Source organism: Carcharhinus amblyrhynchos, chromosome 23 (genome assembly GCF_965287045.1).
Source record: "Carcharhinus amblyrhynchos chromosome 23, sCarAmb.v2.hapA, whole genome shotgun sequence".
NCBI classification, from domain to species: Eukaryota; Metazoa; Chordata; class Chondrichthyes; order Carcharhiniformes; family Carcharhinidae; genus Carcharhinus; species Carcharhinus amblyrhynchos.
The window spans coordinates 14,908,152-14,928,106 of NC_137346.1; the positions used below are offsets into that span (position 1 = coordinate 14,908,152).

At 46.3% G+C, this 19,955-nt stretch overlaps 1 protein-coding gene across 11 annotated transcripts in view; it reads left to right on the forward strand.

The window, feature by feature from the left end:
- The window catches only part of LOC145357509 (hepatocyte nuclear factor 1-beta-like), a 111,132-nt gene that overhangs the window by 16,598 nt on the left and 74,579 nt on the right, over window positions 1-19,955 (forward strand). For 5 of the 11 annotated variants that reach the window (XM_080210910.1, XM_080210913.1, XM_080210911.1 and 2 more), the window contains exons 3-4: window positions 1,906-2,167; window positions 6,697-6,929. In XM_080210910.1, the coding sequence (XP_080067036.1) occupies window positions 1,906-2,167; window positions 6,697-6,929 (495 nt within the window). The remainder of the gene's footprint in view (window positions 1-1,905; window positions 2,168-6,696; window positions 6,930-19,955) is intronic. The other 6 variants (XM_080210912.1, XM_080210917.1, XM_080210918.1 and 3 more) reach the window with 2 other exon arrangements.

Consider the following 19,955-nt stretch of genomic DNA (forward strand, 5'->3'; position numbering starts at 1 on the left):
CCATGGATTAGCTACCCCTCTGCCTTATGGAAAAGCCTTTTCGAATTGGTTTTGAGAAAGGTCCTGGCACAAACTGACTCAAAACTTCTGATTCTAAAACACTATTCTCGCTAAGAAAAGCTGACATGGAAAGTGTATTGCCTCACCTGGAGCAAGTATTTAGGGTGTCACGGAGGCACAGTGGTTAGCACTGCTGCCTCACAACTCCAGGGACCCAGTTTCGATTCTGGCCTTAGGTGACTGTGCAGAGTTTGCACATTCTCCCTGTGTCTGTGTGGGTTTCCTCCGGGGGCTCCTGTTTCTTCTCACAGTCCAAAGATGTGTGGGGTAGGTTGATTGGCCATGAAAAGCTGCCCCTTGTGTACAAAGATGTATAGGTTAGGAGGATTAGTGGGGGTAAATACCTTGGATTACGGTGAACATTGGGTAAGAGTTGGTGTGGACTCGATGGGCTGAGTGGTCTCTTTCTGCACTGTAGGAATTCTGAGTCAGCTGAGCACACTCTTTTGAGTTTGGGTTAAGGGTGGTTTGATTAAAAATGTCCTGTATAACGCCACAATGAATTCAGAACAGAAAGAAATACCACTTATAAATGGCAATAAATATTAATATCTTGCTGGAAATAACGATCAACTCCCACTGAAAAATGTAAAATTGTGTTTGTAATTGTAGAGCCACTGACATGGAGAAGATAATTCCACCTGTAGGAGAATCTAAAACTAGAATCCATGAATAGATAGGTGCTTGATGGCCAGCACAGTCATGATGGGCTGAAGGGCCTCTTCCTGTGCTGGAAAACTCTATGACTCTAATATGAGGTAGTCACTAATAAATCCAATAATTAATTCAGGAGAAACTGCTTTGCTCAGAGGCTGGTCAGAATGGGGACGTTACCATGTGGATTTGTTAACACGATTAGCAGAGATGTCTTTAAGGGAAAGCTAGATTAGTGCACAAAGTGGGAGGATGTGCAGATGGAGTTAGATTAACTAGAACAAGAATAAAGAACAAAGAAAAGTACAGCACAGAAACATGCCCTTCAGCCCTCCAGGCCTGTGCCGACCATGATGCCCTCACTGAACTAAAACAAGACTTTCTGATCTTACTCAGTCCTTATCCCTCTACTCCCTCCCTATTCATGTACCCATGCAGTTGCCTCAGAAATGTTGCTAATGTGCCTCCTTCCACATTGGTGGCACATTCCAGGCACTCATCACTCCCTGTGTTAGAAACTCACCTCCCTTAAACTTTCCCCCCCTCACCTCGAACCCGTGTCCCCTTGTAATTGACATTGAGTTTGACTAGGATGAGAGGAGGGCTCATGTGGAACATAAACAAGTATGGACCAATTGGGCTGAATGGCCAGTTTCTGTACGGTGCTGTGTAATATTCTTCAGCGTGGGAAGACCCAAGCTGTGAATTTGGTTCCAGGCGCTCTATCAGGTTACATTGTTTTCCCTAACTGGGGGTGGTGTGTGTGTGTGTGTGTGTGTGTGTGTGTGTGTGTGTGTGTGTGTGTGTGTGTGTGTGTGTGTGTGTGTGTGTGTGTGTGTGTGTGTGTGTGTGTGTGTGTGTGTGTGTGTGTGTGGAGTGGGGGGTGGTGTTGCAGTGACATAGTGATATAATTGCAGGGCTAGTAATTCAGAGAGAGGGGGGGCTTGGGTTTCAATCCCATCACTGGACAGCGAAGCCCTTGAACTTGAACAATAATAAACCAAGAGCGACGGAAGGAAGTGCCTTGTGTCCACATCAAGCTCTGTAGCTTTTTTTGTCAATAACCATTGATTTGATTTGTGACTTTTCTTGAAATCTTGTTGTGAATTTTTCTGTTGAAGAATATCTGAATCAGTTTTCTTTCTTCCCTGTTGTGTATAGGCTGGGTCAAATCTATCCTTTCTCTTTCAGAATTCAACCAGACTATCCAGAATACTGGAAACAATATGACAGACAAAAGCAGGCCAGATCAGCTGCTGTTTCTCTTTCCAGAGTTCAATCAGCAAGACCAGGGGCAGGCCTCGGAGGTGGGCAATGAGCCCGCCAACAAGAAGATGCGTCGCAACAGGTTTAAATGGGGACCTGCATCCCAGCAAATATTGTACCAAGCTTATGAGAGGCAGAAGAACCCTAGCAAGGAGGAACGGGAGGCACTAGTGGAGGAATGCAACAGGTAAGCGGCGATAGCTTGCAATTCAAGAATATACACAATTATCATAGAATCTATACAGTACAGAAAGAGACCATTTGGCCCATTGAGTCAGCACCAACTCATCAACAAAGCATTCCACCCAGGCCTATCCTTGTAACCTCGCATAATTATTGTGCTAATCCCCCTAATCGACATACCTTTGGACACTAACAGGCAATTTAGCCTGGCTAATCCCTCCAACCTACACCCTTTGGACACGAAGGGGCAATTTACTATGGCTTCACATTCTTGGGCATTGAGTTAGCATGCCAATACACCAAACCTATACATCTTTGGACTGTGAGAGGAAACCGGAGCACCCGGGGAAACCCATGCAGACATGGGGAGAATGTGCAAACTCCACACAGACAGTGACCCGAGGCCAGAATCAAAGCCATGCCCCTGGTGCTGTGAGGCAGCAGTGCTAACCACTGTGCCACCACGCTGCCCCACGTGGTAAGCACGCTGCCATGTGTGGATGGATCCATGTTTGATTCCTGACTGATCACCTGACAGTGAGCCAGGTGATTGTAACCATCATCACAGTAAGGGGTGCCACTATTGGCCTCAGCAGCCGAGGAGTGGGGAAGAGGACTGGGATCCCCTGACTGATCCAGTGACTTTTCCACACAAAGCCCATCAAGTGAAGACAGGATCAGTCTTGGTTGTGTCCTCAAAAGGCCCCCAACCCTGTAAACTGCACCAGGCTGTAAAGCAGCAAATTCAGGAGGAGGGGGCAAGTGACTACCAATGGAGCAATACTATTTACTGACACAAATCAATTCAGTCTTATTTCAAAAACTCACTGCAATCTCTGCAATGCTTTACTTGGTGACATTGGCCTCTGTACTCCTATCATTTTCTTGCCCTATTTTGACCAGTGGGGCACAGTGGCACAGTAATTAGCACTGCTGCTTCACAGAGCCAGGAACCCAGGTTCGATTCCTGGCTTGAGTCATTGGCTGTGTGGAGTTTGCATGTTGTCTGTGTGGCTTTCCTTCCACACTCCAAAGGTTAGGTTAATTGGCCATACCTTAGTGACCCATGACGCACAGGTTAGGGGAATTAGTAGGATAAATATGTGAGGGTACGGGGATAGGATTGGGGTAAGATTCTCTGTGGGGAGTCGGTATGGGCTGAATGGCCTCATTTTGCACTGTAAGGATTTTATGAATGTTGAGTGTGAAGAGCAGATCATCAAACTGTGTCAAGGGAACGCAAACTGGATGTCCTACTTTAGTCTTCTCTGCAATTTTTAATGGAATTTAGTCAGGGACAATCTCCCTCTGGGTAAAATTGAATTCATGAAATGAAGGGCTCAGAAGGTCACCAGTGGAACACTGAGCTGGAACATGTGTTACTTGGCGTTACTGTTTGAGATAAAATACTGGCACAGTCTTATCATTCACTTTTAATTCTGTATATTTCTGTGTTGTTTAATGTGGAGGAGGCAATATGATTTTGGAACCAGCGTGCTGATGATATATTTGGGACTAGTCATTGAGTCTAATATTGTGAAGGAGTTACAGTTATTAAGAAATGCTTACTTTAAGTATAAAAGTCTGTTGTACCTGTGGACCGTTATCTGCACATTGATATTTTAAGATAGATTCAGCAGATGTTTAATGTCTTTCTGTTGAATTCCTCCAATGTTGTAGACAAAAATGTATTTTTTGGTGGAGTGTATCATAGAATCCCTATAGTGCAGAAGGAGAGCATTCGGCCCATCGAGCCTGCACCAACAACAATCCCATTCAAGTCACATCACCACGTATTTACCCTGCTAATCCCCCTGTCACTAAGGGGCAATTTATCATGGCCAGTCAAGCTAACTGGCACATCTTTGGACTGGAGGAAACCAGAGCACTTGGAGGAAACTCAGGCAGACACGGGGAGAATGTGCAAACACCGCACAGACAGTGACCCGAGGCTGGAATTGAACCTGCGTCCCTGAGGCAGCAGTGCTAACCACTGTGCCTGTACAGAGGCTTGCAAGGGCTGTGAAGGACATTATGACAACTTTTATAGAAATCTCTATGGAAGACTTAGTTTTAAATGAGTTTAAACTATTAAAGAGATAGATTTTGCTTTTCACTCCTTTAGATGCTCTCTTCTGGGCAGGGGAGGTGTGACTGCCTCACACAACCCTTTCAGGCTCAGTAGCGCATCTCCATCATTTCCAACAATGGTACTTGGGTGAGATTGTTTCCCCTGCATTTGCCAATATTTGTAGAAATTAGAAACTAGAAGTAGGAGTAGGCCATTTGGCCCTACAAGCCTATCCACCATTTATTTTGATCATGGCTGATCATCGATCCAGTTGTCCACATGTTCTCTTTAATGAATGGGAAATCTGGGACTGACAAGAGCAGAAAAATGTGACCCGGCCACTTTAAAGTTAAATTTATTTATTAGTCACAAGTAAGGTTACATTAACACTGCAATGAAGTTACTGTGAAAATCCCCTAGTCGCCACACTCCGGCGCCTGTCCAGGTTAATGCACCCTAACCAACATGTCTTTCAGACTGTGGGAGGAAACCCACACAAACATGGGGAGAATGTGCAGACTCCACACAGACAGTGACCCAAGCCAGGAATCAAACCCGGGACTCTGGCGCTTTGAGGCAGCAGTGCTAACCACTGTGCCACCGTGCCACATGAGAAGAACAGAGAAAAACAGAATGATCTAAAGTTTCGACTTATCTCTTCCCCAAAATTTCATCGAAGAGGAAGTAAATAAAACTTGATTCTCAATTCAGCCCCTCCTGCTATCCAAACTCTCTGGCCAGTGAGAAGGTCTTGTTCCCTAATATAGAGGGCATGGTTAGTAACTTTGCAGATGACACCAAGATTGGTGGCATAGTGGACAGTGAAGAAAGTTATCTCCAATTGCAACGAATCTTGATCGATAGGGCCAGTGGGCTGACGAATGGCAGATGGAGTTTAATGTAGATAAATGTGAGGGTATGCATTTTGGTAGATTGAACCAGGGCAGGACTTACTCAGTTAATGGTAGAGCATTGCGGAGAGTTACAGAACAAAGAGATCTAGGGGTACATGTTCATAGTTCCTTGAAAGCGGAGTCACAGGTGGACAGAGTAGTGAAGAAGGCATGCTTGGTTTCATCAGTCTGAACACTGAATACAGGAGTTGGGACATTGGTAGGGCTACACTTGGAGTGCTGTGTGCAGTTCTGGTCGCCCTATTATAGAAAGGATATTATTAAACTAGAAAGAGTGCAAGGAAGATTTACTAAGATGCTACTGGGACTTGATGGATTGAGTTATAAGGAGAGGCTGAATAGAACACAGAGCACTACAGCACAAACAGGCCCTTTGGCCCACAAGTTGCGCCGATCATATCCATACCTACCAGGCCATAGAACTATCTGTAACTCCCAATCCCATTAAATCCCATGTACTCATCCAGGCGTCTTTTAAAAGACCCTAACAAGTTCGCCTCTACCACCACCGACGGCAGCCGATTCCACTCACTCACCACCCTCTGAGTGAAAAACTTACCCCTAACATCTCCTCTGTACTTGCTTCCTAGCACTTTAAACCTGTGTCCTCTCGTAGCGACCATTTCAGCCCTGGGAAATAGCCTCCGAGAATCCACCCTATCTGTATCTCTCAACATTTTATAAACCTCTATCAGGTCGCCTCTGAACCTTCATCTCTCCAGGGAGAAGAGACCTAGCTCCCTCAACCTATCTTCAAAAGGCATGCCTCCCAATCCAGGCAACATCCTTGTAAATCTCCTCTGCACCCTCTCAATAGTTTCCACATCCTTCCTGTAGTGAGGCGGCCAGGGCTGTGCACAGTACTCCAGGTGGGGTCTGACAAGGGTCTTATAAATTAATTACTTATATTAATTAATTTTAAATTATGAAAAGACTGAGACTTTTTTCTCTGGAATGTAGGAGGCTGAGGGGTGACCTTATAGAGGTCTATAAAATAATGAGGGGCAGAGATCAGCTAGGTAGTCAATATCTTTTCCCAAAGGTAGGGGAGTCTAAAACTAGAGGGCATAAGTTTAAGGTGAGACGGGAGAGATAAAGTGTCCAGAGGGGCAATTCTTTCACACAGAGGATGGTGGGTGTCTGGAACAAGCTGCCAGAGGTAGTAGTAGAGGCAGGTACAATTTTATCTTTTAAAAAGCATTTAGATAGTTACATGGGTACAATGGGTATAGAGGGATATGGGCCAAATGCAAGCAATTGGGATTAGCTTAGGGGTTTATATAAAAAAAAAGTGCGGCATGGACAAGTTGGGCCGAAGGGCCTGTTTCCATGATGTAAACCTCTATGACTCAATAAACAGTTATCACCAGGTCTGCGTTAAGCTTTAATCCATATTTATGTCAAGTGAATTTTTTTATTGATGTAATCAAATGCGTTCTGATATGCATGAACTGAAGGAAGTGTGATATTATTAAGCATTTAATTTTTAATGGTGGCAAAGATATTCAGATCAACTATTTAAAACATTGCTGTCACTTCTCACCTCAGAGCTGAATGCATACAACGTGGGGTATCCCCTTCTAAAGCACACGGACTGGGATCAAATCTGGTCACAGAAGTCAGAGTGTATAACTGGTTTGCCAACCGAAGGAAGGAAGAAGCTTTCCGTCAGAAACTTGCCATGGACGCGTACAATGTTCAGTCACACAGCATGAACCCGCTGTTGTCTCACAGCTCCCCGCACCACCCACAGCCAAACTCATCCCCCTCAAGTAAGCACGGTAAGCTCTTGCCCAATGCTTGTTGTCCATTGCCTTATGACAGTCTGTCCTCCGAAGGTGGGAATTCGGGTTGGCACTCGCTGAGGGCGTTTATTTATTCTCTCAGGGGATGTGGACATTGTTAGCTAAGCCATCCCCAGCTACCAGTCAGATGGCGGTGAGCTGCATTCTCGAACCATGTGTCTATAAGAATGTTGCCAGGGCTGGAAAAGTGTTGCCATGAGGAGAGATTGGAGAGGTTGGGGTTAATTATGCATTATTTCAGGTTTGCGAAGAGCTGTGGCATTTATACAACAACCCAACTGGACCAATTGGTACATGTGTAGTTACCAGGAGAGGTTGGGGTTATTTTCCTTGGAACAAAGAAGGCTGAGGGGTGACTTGATAGAGGTGGACAAAATTATGAGGGGAAGTGACAGGATAAAGTTGTTTCTCTTGGTGGAAAATTCTAGAACCAGGGGACATAGGTTCAAGATAAATGGCAGTGGGTGTAGAGGGGACATGAGGAAGGACTTTCTTAGGCAGAGACTCTAAACTCATTTAAGAAGTACCTGTATCCACAGTTTAAGAGCTGTAAGCTGCAGGGCTCTGGGACGGGTGCAGGAAGGTGGAATTAGAAAGGGGATCAGGGTGTCCAAGGGCTGACATGGACAAGATGGGTGAAATGGCCTCCTTCTGAGCTGCAACTTTTCTATGGTTCTGTTGTATTAGGGGGGGCGGCACGATGACACAGTGGTTAGCACTGCTACCTCACAGAGCCAGGGATCCGGGTTCAATTCCTGGCTTGGATCACTGCCTGTGCAGAGTCTACACATTTTCCCCATGTCTGCGTGGGTTTCCTCTGGGTGCTCCGGCTTCCTCCCACGTGAAAGACGTGCTGGTTAGGTGTACTGGCCACGCTAAATTCTTCCTCAGTGTACCCAAACAGGCGCCAGAGTGTGGCGACTAGGGGATTTTCACAGTAACTTCATTGCAGTGTTAATGTAAACCTACTTGTGACACTTATAAACAAACTGGTTCCATGTGGTGTAGGTAGGCCCACACTGCTGTAAGGAAGGGATTTCCAGGATTTTGAAGGAATGTGGCAATATGGTGGTGTGTGACTTGGAGGGGAACTTGCAGTTCCCACACATCTGCTACGCTTGCCCTTTGAGGCGGCGCAGACTGTGGGTTTGGAAGGTGTTGTCGAAGGAGCTTTAGTGAGTTGCTGCAGTGCATCCTGTAGATGGTGCACACTGCTGCCACTGTGCATCAGTGGTGGAGGGAGTGAATGGTGGTGGAGGGGTGCCAATCACGCGAGCTGGTTTGATTTGTTCTACAACTGCAATTTTAGCCTAATTTACTTGCAATGGGATTGATGAGATTTCACACCCCATCCAACTTTACGCTCCATTGAAGTCAAATGAAAATATTATTGGGTGAAATGTAGAACCAGCTTTCTATGAAATTCTCGCTTGGTAAGTTAGGTTAAAGTTAGCTCTGGAGAACCAGCTGTGTTGTTTGGTTTGACAGTTCTTTAACGTGTGCTGCTTTTAAAAGGTGGGATTTGTTAAAGTGGGGCGGTTTGAGGTGTAGACAAAGGGAGGAAAATTATTGTTTTAAATCACAGGATAATAAATGTGTGACGCATTATCATTTACGCTTGCTGGGCCTTTGACAATCCTTTCTTTGACACAAAGTACCCGCCTATCACTCAGTTTGGATTTCTATGTGGTTCCGAGCATTCCTGTTGGAAGAGATATGTGGGTCATTTAATCTCCATTCACTTTGCGTTAGGAGTTTAATTCAAAATGCATAGTGATTTTGAATTACATCGGTTTGATCAGAAGCTAATCAAATACATAAGGTACAAGCCCAAGGAGATAGTTCCTTCTCAGACCTCTGGAGCCAGGTTTTCAAAGGAACTTTACTCAGAGTGGTTGGGGTGTGGAATGCACTGCCTGCTGTGATAGTAGAGTCGGACACTTTAGGAACTTTCAAGCGGTTATTGGATAGGCGCATGGAGCACACCAGAATGATAGGAAGTGGGATAGCTTGATCTTGGGTTCGGACATAGCTCAGCACAACATCGAGGGCCAAAGGGCCTGTACTGTGCTGTAATGTTCTATGTTCTATGAGCTGGGAGGTCTTGAATCCTGGCACTTGCGGGGCTGTTTAGGATTTTCACAGGCCAGCAGGGAATGGGAAAACCTGCTCACTGCCAATTAATGGCCTCTTAAGCTCCCTAAGCCCCTTTTATTCTGTTCAACGCTACTGGCCCTACTGATAGAAGGAAGGAGTTGGGGCAGTGGAGTTGAGGGATGGAATGAAAATTAAATGATGGGTCATTCTGGCAGAATGAAACATGTATCTGGCGTAGCACCAGCTACCTTGACTGAAATGTTCCGTTTCTTTTTGTTGAGAGTACTTGTATTACACTATTAGTTACAGGCGCAACTGGTGACAGAAGATGTTTTGTTAATATACATGGGGCGACATGGTGGCACAGTGGTTAGCTCTGCTGCCTCACTGCGCCAGGAACCTGGCTTCAGTTCCAACCTTGACTGCCTGTGCACACTCTCCCCATGTCTGTGTGGGTTTCCTCCAGGTGCTCTGTTTTCCCCCAACACTCCCAAGGTGTGCAAGTTAGGTGGATTGCTAGGTTGTGCCTTGTGTCCAAGATGGGTAAGTTAGCAGGAATTAACGGGGTAGATGTGTGGGATTACGGAGTAGGAAGGGGATGAACCAGGGTGGGATGCTATGTCAGGGCATTGGTGTAGATGGGCCAAATGGCCTCCTTCTGTACTGTAGTGATTCTGTGATGCATTATGCAAAGCACTATAAGGAAGGCTGTGTACCTTTAAGCCCATAACACAATGACCAGAGGGATCCTAGTCATTTATCACAAACCTTAGTTCCCTAATTTTTAATTGGAATTCCAGTAGATTAAGAGGAAATCAGCATCGCAGGAATGAAACAACAGTTGGGATTTTCCGGCCTTTCCTGCCGCCGGGATCTTCCAGTCCCACGTAAGACGGACCCCCTGCGACGGGACAGGCAAGCCTCACAAAATGGTGTAGACATCAGCAGTTTGGCTAGCGGCCAATTGTGAGCCGTGTCTGCTATTGGAAAACATGTCCTGTGATGCATGGGTGGCGGAAATCCCAGCCGTACTTTTGGCTAAGATGAAGTGTAGTTTTGCTGTGCTGCACTGGATTGAAGTCATGAGGTTACACTGAGGCTTCACTTGAAGCAATTTTTTTAAGAGCGGCATCTCGGCCTTTTGGGCTAAGACTTTTGGGCTAAGATGCGAGTGAGATCAAGCCTTGGAAGGGGGTGCAATGCCTGTTGCAATCAGCTTGGGTCATGTAGATCAAACCCAAGACAGGAAGAGGCCGGCCTGTCTCGTCAGCTTGGACCTGGAATGTTTCACTTGTTGAGATTTTGAATTGGACTTTGATTGGATTGAATTGGATATGAACAAAAAAAAGAATCCCAGCCATATCTCAGGTGACCAACACCCCAACGACACCATGCAGATGCTGTTGTAGGTTAAAGGTAAATTCAATTGTAAAGCTTCTGGTCCCAAGAGTTATTCTGGTGTCGGATCAATGTGAGAATTGAATCTAGAGGCAATGATTTGATATTGGGACCCAACATCATCTTCCATTTCCCAGTCACCATCTACCTGCAATCTAAAGAAAACCTTGCACCTTTTCAACCTCTTTCATAACCTCCGTGATCAAAAGTACTGTGCGGCTAATGAAGTACTTTTGCGGTGTAATTACTGTTGTAACACAGGAAATGTGGGGGCCGGTTTGTTCACAACAAGATCCCACAAACTACAGTGCGAGCTTTTCTGTCTCCCAATGTCAAAAACGTAGTTAAAACTGAGAGCCTTGATTTCATAGAATCTTACAATCCCTACAGTGCAGAAGGAGGCCATTCAGCCCATCAAATCTGCACCAACCACAACCCCACTCAGGCCCTATCCCCACAATCCCATGAATTTACTCTAGCTAGTTCCCTCTGACACTAAGGGGCAATTTAGCGTGGCCAATCCACCTAATCCACACATCTCTGGACTGTGGGAGGAAACCGGAGCACCCGGATTAAACCCACGCAGACACGGGGAGAATGTGCAAACTCCACACAGACAGTGACCCAAGCTGTAAATCGAACTCGGGTCCCTGGCACTGCGAGGCAGCAGTGCTTAACCACTGTGCCACCAAGCTGCAGAAGATTTTGTTGGGGGTAAGTGTGGGTGGGTTTGGTTTGGATGCCATGTTCGAAAGCCCTCTCCCTCCCAGGTCAGCTCGAGGCCTGGGCTGTTCTTAACTACTGGGTCTAATTTTAAGACCCCCCAGCTCTTCTCCCAAAGTGAGTGGGAATGACATTGAGGCAGCTTGTTGGGAATAGGAATGGGATATTGCCAAGGACCCAAGGGAATGATTATGTACATAAGACAAGTGCAGTGTTGTTACAATGGCAGCTGAGTGTGGGTTATAAGATCATGGTGTATGATGGGGGGGGAGGAGCCAGAATTGTGGCAGGAACAGCCTAAGGCATCCTCAAGGGCCTCAGGTGAACCATAGAATTATGCCAGCACAGAAGGAGGCCACTCAGCCATCGGGTTTGTGCTGGCTCTTTGTAGAGCAACCATTTAGCCCCTTACTCCCATTCTATCTCCATAGCCTTGCAAACTTATTTCACGCATGTGCCCATCTAATCTCCTTTTGCAATCAATCATTGTTTTTAATTCCAGGAGGCTGGTGGGCAGTGAGCTCCAGGCCATTACCACTTGCTGTGTTAAAGTAAAGCTCTTCTTCATATTTCCTTTGCATCTATTGCCCAAGAATCTAACTCTGTGTTTCCTAATCCTTGGGCCATAAGATAATGGGAGCAACATTCCATTGTCTGCCTTATCTAAACCTGTCATAATCTTGTTGGCCTCTATCAAATCTCGTTTCAAGTCTCCTTCATTCCAAGGACAACATCCCCAGCCTGATCTGGTAGCCCCTCACTACCCGGAACCATTGAGGTGAATCTCCTCTGCACCTTCTTAAAATTCCCCCAGTAAATCCTCCCACAAATTAATTTACATTACCTCGTCTGGCCACACTGCTGCCACATGGCTGGTATCGGTGGCACTGTGCCATGACTTGCCCTTAACACTGTGGCACCTATTAATTGGACCCCGCACCCATCTCTAATGGGTGGTGGTACCAAAGTTACAATAGCCTGAGGTTGGTGGGGTTGGGAAGGCGATGCTTTCTGCCATTTTGTCAATCCCTCTCCACCTCTGAACCATACCTGCCAGGCTGTGGGACACTTGCCTTTATCAATTGAAGCACAGATTACAAAAGGAGGGCGGTCATGTTGGAGTTGTACAGAATTTTGGTGAGGCCACAGCTGGAGCACTGGGTGCAGTTCTGGTCAATACATTATAGGAAGGATGTGATTGCACTGGAGGGGGTGCAGAGGAGATTTACCAGGATGCTGCCTGGGATGGAACATCTAAGTTATGAAGAGAGGTTGGGTCGGATTGGGTTGTTTTCATTGGAGCAGAAAAGACTGAGGGGCGACTTGATCGAGGTGTACAAGATTCTGAGGCCTTGGACAGAGCGGGTAAGGAGCAGCTGTTCCCCTTACTGGAAAGGTCAGTCATGAGGGGTCATAGGTTCAAGGTGAGGGGCAGGAGGTTTAGAGGGAATGTGAGGAAAAACTTCTTCACTCAGAGGGAAGGATGGCATTGTGTGATCCAATCGCGAGGGCTGGCAGGAGTGTGTGCAACTCCCAGAGCTTCGACATGAAGAACAACCATGAGAACAGCGTGGCAACCGTTGGCGTGAGTGAGTGTGTGAGTGAGTGACTGAATGAGTGAGTGTGACTGAGTGAGTGAGTATGAATGAGTGTGTGAGTGAATGAATGAGTGAGTGAGTGTGTGGGTGAGTGAGTGAGTGAATGAGTGTGTCAGTGAGTGAGTGAGTGAGTGAATGAGTGAATGTGAGTGAGTGTGAGTGAGTGAATGAGTGTGTGAGTGAATGAATGAGTGAGTGAGTGAGTGTGTGGGTGAGTGAGTGAATGAATGAGTGTGTCAGTGAGTGAGTGAATGAGTGAATGTGAGTGAGTGAGTGAGTGTGAGTGAGTGAATGAGTGTGTGAGTGAATGAATGAGTGAGTGTGTGGGTGAGTGAATGAGTGAGTGAGTGAATGAGTGTGTCAGTGAGTGAGTGAGTGAGTGAATGAGTGAATGTGAGTGAGTGTGAGTGAGTGAATGAGTGTGTGAGTGAATGAATGAGTGAGTGAGTGTGTGGGTGAGTGAGTGAATGAATGAGTGTGTCAGTGAGTGAGTGAATGAGTGAGTGAATGAGTGAATGTGAGTGAGTGAGTGAGTGTGAGTGAGTGAATGAGTGTGTGAGTGAATGAATGAGTGAGTGTGTGGGTGAGTGAATGAGTGAGTGAGTGAATGAGTGTGTCAGTGAGAGAGTGAGTGTGTGAGTGAATGAATGAGTGAGTGAGTGAATGAGTGTGTCAGTGAGAGAGTGAGTGTGTGAGTGAATGAATGAGTGACTGAATGAGTGAGTGTGAGTGAGTGAGTGTGAGTGAGTGAATGAGTGTGTGAGTGAATGAATGAGTGAGTGAGTGTGTGGATGAGTGAATGAGTGTGAGAGTGAGTGCGTGAGTGAGTGTCTGACTGGATGAGTCAGTGAGTGAGTGAGTGAATGAGTGAGTGAGTGTGTGGGTGTATGAGTGTGTGAGTGAGTGAATGAGTGAGTGTGTGAGTGTGAATGTGTGAGCGAGTGAAGAGTGAGCTCCGCCTGGAGAAGGAGGGAGGAGAAAATTGGGCGGGGTTGCCAGAGAAACGGGTTGAAAAATAAAATTAATAAAGCAAAAAAAACTGAATTTAGCAAAAGAAAGGTCAGTGTTGAAAAAAAGTAGCGCAGAAATAAAGGCTGAGTGAGTCAGAGTGCAAATGTCATTGTGATGGGAAAACAATCGATATTGTTCTTGTACCTGCAATCTACACACTTCAGTCAGCAAGCCCCCCGAACCAAACAAAGAAACCCAGCAAGCAGTGGGGTCGTGCGGAGGTCACCACGAGGTCACTGTCCGAGTATGGAGGGTACGGAGGGGTGGGTGGTGGGGGTGGGAGGCGACGGGGAGGGGCTGGCTTCCCTGACCCTGACGAGCTGCGACGCAGTCCCGGTGTCAGAGGCCACTCGGTTACAAGATGCCCTACAAGCACATTGTCAGCACCATCAGCTGTTTTCAGTGTCACACTCAGGCTAAAATAATGCACCAGCATGCAGCCAGTGTTGTCATGGCATTGTGTCCATTATGCATGCTTAATTGAAAATTAAGCAAGCCCTTTGAATGAGGCATGTTCCCCTTTGATCTGGCCTATCCTTCCAGTGTGTACTCAGTCACTGCGTGACACCCTTTGTTTTTTTATATTAGGGGACTGCATTTATAGAATGGTTTCCATGTTCATTTATCTTCATCCCGTAAGGCGGTGCAGGGCCTGCCCCTTTGTGCTCCTAGCTCCAGACTCAGCCAGCAGGAGTTGTCCAGTCTATGGGACGGAATGACAGCCCATTCTGCGGGCCCCCTTTTACCAGCCAGGACTGATGGTCTTCCCTCAATGCAGTCTGTGAATTGGGCAGGGGGGGTCTCGAAAGGTCAGGCGTGTCAAGAGGCCAGAACCTGCGAATTTGCCGGGGACTGGTGCTGATATTGATTAGGTCTCCGAGAAGGAGGAAATTAGCTCAGGAAATGAATAATGCAAGACAGGGGAGTGCACGAAAGAGTCAATCAACTCAACTTTTCCCAGGGCACTCAGGTACACAGCCTCTCTGCGGATTAACACTTCTGTACCTCAACACTAGTGGCTTCTTTCGTTAAAATTTATTAACTATACACGACAGGACATTACATTAATTATAACCCTTCCGATCGTCAAGTTTCCTTTGCGGTCAGCAATAGATTTAGGATTAGTTAACTTCCACAGGAGCTGCGTGGTAGAAGTGGTTAATAATTGTTGGCACGAGAGTTGCTTCGTTGCATTAAGTTTGGTTCTATTAAGCTCCTTTTAGAACGCAGTTATACTGCACCTTTAGAACTGAGGTGAGGAGAAATTTCTTCACCCAGAGGGTGGTGAATGCGTGGAATTCACTCCCACAGAAAGCAGCTGAGGCCAAAACATTGTCTGATTTCAAGAAGAAATTAGGTATCGCTCTCGGGGATGAAGGGGTCACGGGATATGACGGGAAGGGGGGGAAATCAGGATATTGAATTCAACGATCAGCCATGAGCGAAATGAATGGCAGAGCAGACTCGAAGGGCCAAATGGCCTACTCCTGCTTCGAGTTTCTATGTTCATGGTGAATGCTGAGTGCAAAGGGAACACTTCCACCAACTGCCATGGTGACCACTACATCATGATGGGCTATTATTCCAGAGGCCCAGGCTAATGCTTTGGGGACACGGGTTCAAATCCCACTATGGTCGCTATGGAATTTAAAATTCTGGGCCTGAAAGGCAGTCTCGGTAATGGTAGCCGCAAAGGTACAATCGATTGCCATAAAAACCCATTTGGCTCTCTAATCCTCCTTTAGGGAAGGATGATGTGGAGATGCCGGTATTGGACTGGGGTAGGCACAGTAAGAAGTCTCACAACACCAGGTTAAAGTCCAACAGGTTTATTTGTTATCTCGAGCTTTCGGAGTGCTGTTCCTTCATCGAGTGAGTGGAAAGGGAAGGGAATTAGCAAAGGAAATCTGCCGTCCTTACCTGGTCTGGCCTATATGAGACTCCAGACTCAGTGGTTGACTCTCAGCTGCCCCCTGAAATGGCCCCTCGGTAGCCACTCAGCTGGCAGGGTGGCTCACCACCACTTTCCCGCGGGCAGTTAGGGCTGGCCAACCAATGCTGGCCTGGCCAGTGAGGCCCACGTCCCGCGAAAGGTGGAAAGGAAAGAAATGGCCGTCTACGCAACACTGGCATCGTGTGTACAGGCTGTGCCTGGCCTAAGTTCCACTGTCTTGCCAGCATTTTTTTCTTGGGCACGAGGAGAGCAGGTGAGAGAGCTCACTTTCATCTAACACAGGAGATGAATTCTTCATGTCAGTTTACAAAGTACACAGTGAAACTATTCACTCTGTGTTGCAACAGGGAAAGGTTCAATGGTCAAAGGTTCCCTGTGGAACATGAAGTGCTGGGAGTAGGCGGCTGGATAAAGGCAATGCCTGGGTAATGTTTTGGTGAGGGCCCAGTGTGAGGACAGAAAGTTGGGAGAAAATGGAGTATTTTTCAGGATTGAACTGAATCGAGTGGCGGTCTCATTACCTTTGTTTTTTTTCACGGTTCAGTGATCGGTTGGGTAATGCCAACATGTCCAAATAAATTCTGGCTGGTTGCCTTTAAGCACTTGTTTAAAAAAAAAGGAGAGCCTGGGGGAAGGCCCAAAGCACAGGGCTGCAAAGTCTTGGGAGGAAGAGGGAACAAAGGCAGAAGTTATGATGAGGTGGTTCCAATGTTTATGTTTAAAATCCGAGAAATTGAAATCTTGGGCGTAGCAGTTCTGGTTTCACCTGTCTGTCTGCGTCTTGATTTCCTTGTGATGTTAGGCAGATTTATGACAACAGAACTGTCATTTTTACAGATTTCTCACCAACTCATCTTGTGGGGGGGTTTTAGTTCAGACGGGCAGCATGGTCGGTGAAGGCTTGGAGGGCCGAAGGGCCTGTTCCTGTGCTGTAATTTTCTTTATTCTTTGTTCTTGTGGAAATCACGGTTTATCCAGTGGCTCAGTGGTTATAGCACTCCTGCCTCATGATGCTAGGGTTTGATTCCAGCCTTGGGTGACTCCCTGTGTTTGCACATTCTCTGCGTGCGTTTCTTCCAGATGCTCTGGTTTCCTCCCACAGTCTGAAAGTCGTGCTAGTTACGTGCATTGGCCATACTAAATTCTCCCTCAGTGTACCTGAACAGGTGCCGGAGTGTGGCGACTAGGGGATTTTCACAGTAACCTCACTGCAGTGTTAATGTAAGCCTACCTGTTACACTAATAAATGAACTCTCAAACTTATCCAAAGTAATCTGATTACCCAAAGGGATATTGCCTTAGGGAGTTCCCACCTCCAGCTCTATAATCACACTCAGCCCACAAACCCCGGCAATCAAAGCCTGGGATATTCACTCTGATTTCCGCTTGGTTCGTGCTGGTTAAATTTTGTGCCATTGTGTCCACTGCCCTACACTGGCCAAACTAACACCTTGACTTTAAAATTCTCACCTTTGCTTTCAAATCCCACCGTGTCCTCGCTCCCCTCCATCTCTACAACCTCCAAATCCGCCACCCTCTGAGAAATCGGCACTCCTCTCATTCTGGCCTCTAGTGCAGCCCTCAGTTTAATTGTGCCACCAATGGTATCCATGCCCTCGGTTGCCTGGATCCCAAGCTCTGTAATTCCTTTCTTATACCCCTCTCTTTGTTGTCCTTCACTAAGACACTTCTTAAAACCTATCTCTTTCACTACGATTTTGGATATCTGACTCCTTACGTGGGCGTGGTGTCATATTTTGTTTTAAGTGTTCCTGTGAGGCACGTGGGGACATTTTATTATGTTAAAGTCGCTATATAAATGTAAGTTGTTGACTGGAGGTTTGGAAAGATCAGTTTTAGTGCTGCTGTCCCATTGTTTATAATCACCTTCCCATGGCTTCCGCTAGCTTTGCAAATCACCCAAATCCCCATCATCAACATCCTGGGATCAATAATGAGAAGAAAGTTAATTACAACAGCCACATAAATTCCATGGCTTTAGGAGTAGGTCACAGGCTGGGTATTTTGTGATGAGTAACTCACCTCCTGAGTCTCCAAAACCACAGGTCAGGAATGTGAATGAGTAGCAGACCTAACCCCACCTCCCTGCCATCCTCCACCCCACGCCCAACCACCCACCCCAACTTTCCTGGGTAAGAGTAGGTCCAACAACATTCAAGAAGCTCAACACCATGTGAAATAGTAACAAGGAGCAGGAACAGGCCATTTGGCCCCTTTGAGCCGGCTCAACCATTTAATAGGAAGTTTGACACCATCCAGGACAAAGCAGCCCATCGATTGGCACCACATCCACAAACATCCACTCCCTCCACCACCAACGCTCAGTAGCAGCAGCGTGAACCATCTACAAGATGCACTGCAGCAATTCCCCAAAGGTCCTTAGACAGCACCTTCCAAACCCACGACCACTTGCATCTAGGACATAGGCAGCAGATACATGGGAACACCACCACTTTGCAAGTTCCCCTCCAAACCACTCACCATCCTGGTTTGGAAACAGATCGCCGCTCCTTCACAGTCGCTGGGTCAAAATCCTGGAATTCCCTCCCTAACAGCATTGTGGGTCAACTCACAGCACATGGACTGCAGCAATTCAAGAAGGCAGCTCACCACCACCTTCTCAAGGGCAACTAAGGATGGGCAATAAATACTGGCCCAGCCACGATGCCCATATCCCATGAATGAAGAGAGGAAAATCAATAACAAAATCCTGGAAGTGCCTCCCTAAGTATGCTGTGGGTGAGGACAGTAAGAAGTCTCACAACAGCAAGTTAAAATCCAATAGGTTTATTTGGTAGCACGAGCCACAAACTTTCAGAGCGCTGCCCCTTCATCACTCACCTGAGCGCTCCAAAAGCTAGTGGCTTGTGCTACCAAATAAATCTGTTGAACTTTCACCTGGTGTTGTGAGACTTCTTACCGTGCCCACCCCAGTCCAACGCCAGCATCTCCACATCATGCTGCGGGTGTACCTCAAGGATTACAGTGCTTCAAGAAGGCGGCTCTGCACCATTTTATCACAGCCATTAGGGATGAACAATAAATGACGGCCTTGCCAGTGACGTCCACATCCACTGAATGAATAGAAATAAATCTGATTCCAGTTGAGTTAGGGATTTTAAAGTACAATAGGCACACAAATCAAAGTTGCTCTTGGGGCAGATAACTAAAATATGACAGAAGCAACAAGCCTTCAGATTAAAAGGTTAGCAGTGACCTGATCGGTACACTAACTGCATTGTTTTAAGAAAGAAACATTTCATTAAACAATCAGTTTCATTGGAGTGTCCCTTAAATTTTTATTATGTATGCGTGCCACTAGCTGGCCAGCATTTATTGCCCATCCTTAGTTGTCCTTGAACTGAGTGGCTCACTAGGTCACTTCAGGGGACAATTGAGAGTCAACCACATTGCTGTGGCCCTAGAGTCACATGTAGGCCAGACCAGGTAAGGAAGGCAGATTTCCTTCCCTAAAGGACCTCAGTGAACCAGATGCCTTTTTCTGACAATCGACAATGGGCTTATGGTCATCAGCAGACTCTTAATTCCAGAATTTTGTTTTTAATTGAATTCAGATTCCACCATCTGCCATGGCAGGATTTGAACCCAGAACATTAGCTGAGTTTTTGGATTAATAGTCTAGCGACAACACCACTAGGCCATTGCCCTAAACATCAAGCACTCTAAACAGCAAGCACCCAAGCAACTAAACTGCTTTCAAAGTGCTTTCCACTTTCATTTAACTCAGTTGTTTTCCCTCAACTTTAGTTCTAGAAACTATAATTAAAGACCAGTGTATGTTGTGGTAGACTGGGTTTACACTAGTCCAGCGGTGTAACTCCGGTGGCTATTGGGATAGATTTTCCAATGGAACTATGCTGGGGAACAGGTATAACTCCAGTTGGTGTTAGGGTACACTTTCTGTTTAAGTTCCGTTCAATAACTCTAAATTTCCTGGTATATCTTGGTAACATCTCCGAATGATTTAGCTCTGTGATACAGCCATGGGAGCCATATTGTGACCGCATTTACATCTTGCCAAAGAAGACAAGGCAGTTTATTTCCCTACATTTCTTACTCTGGTGGCTTGTATTTTATGAATAACCTTTGACTTGGGGATTCGGACTTCTTCCTGATCCTGACACCAAGATCTGAGACATTTGCAGCTTCATAACATTTCAGTTAAACTGCATTTGTGGG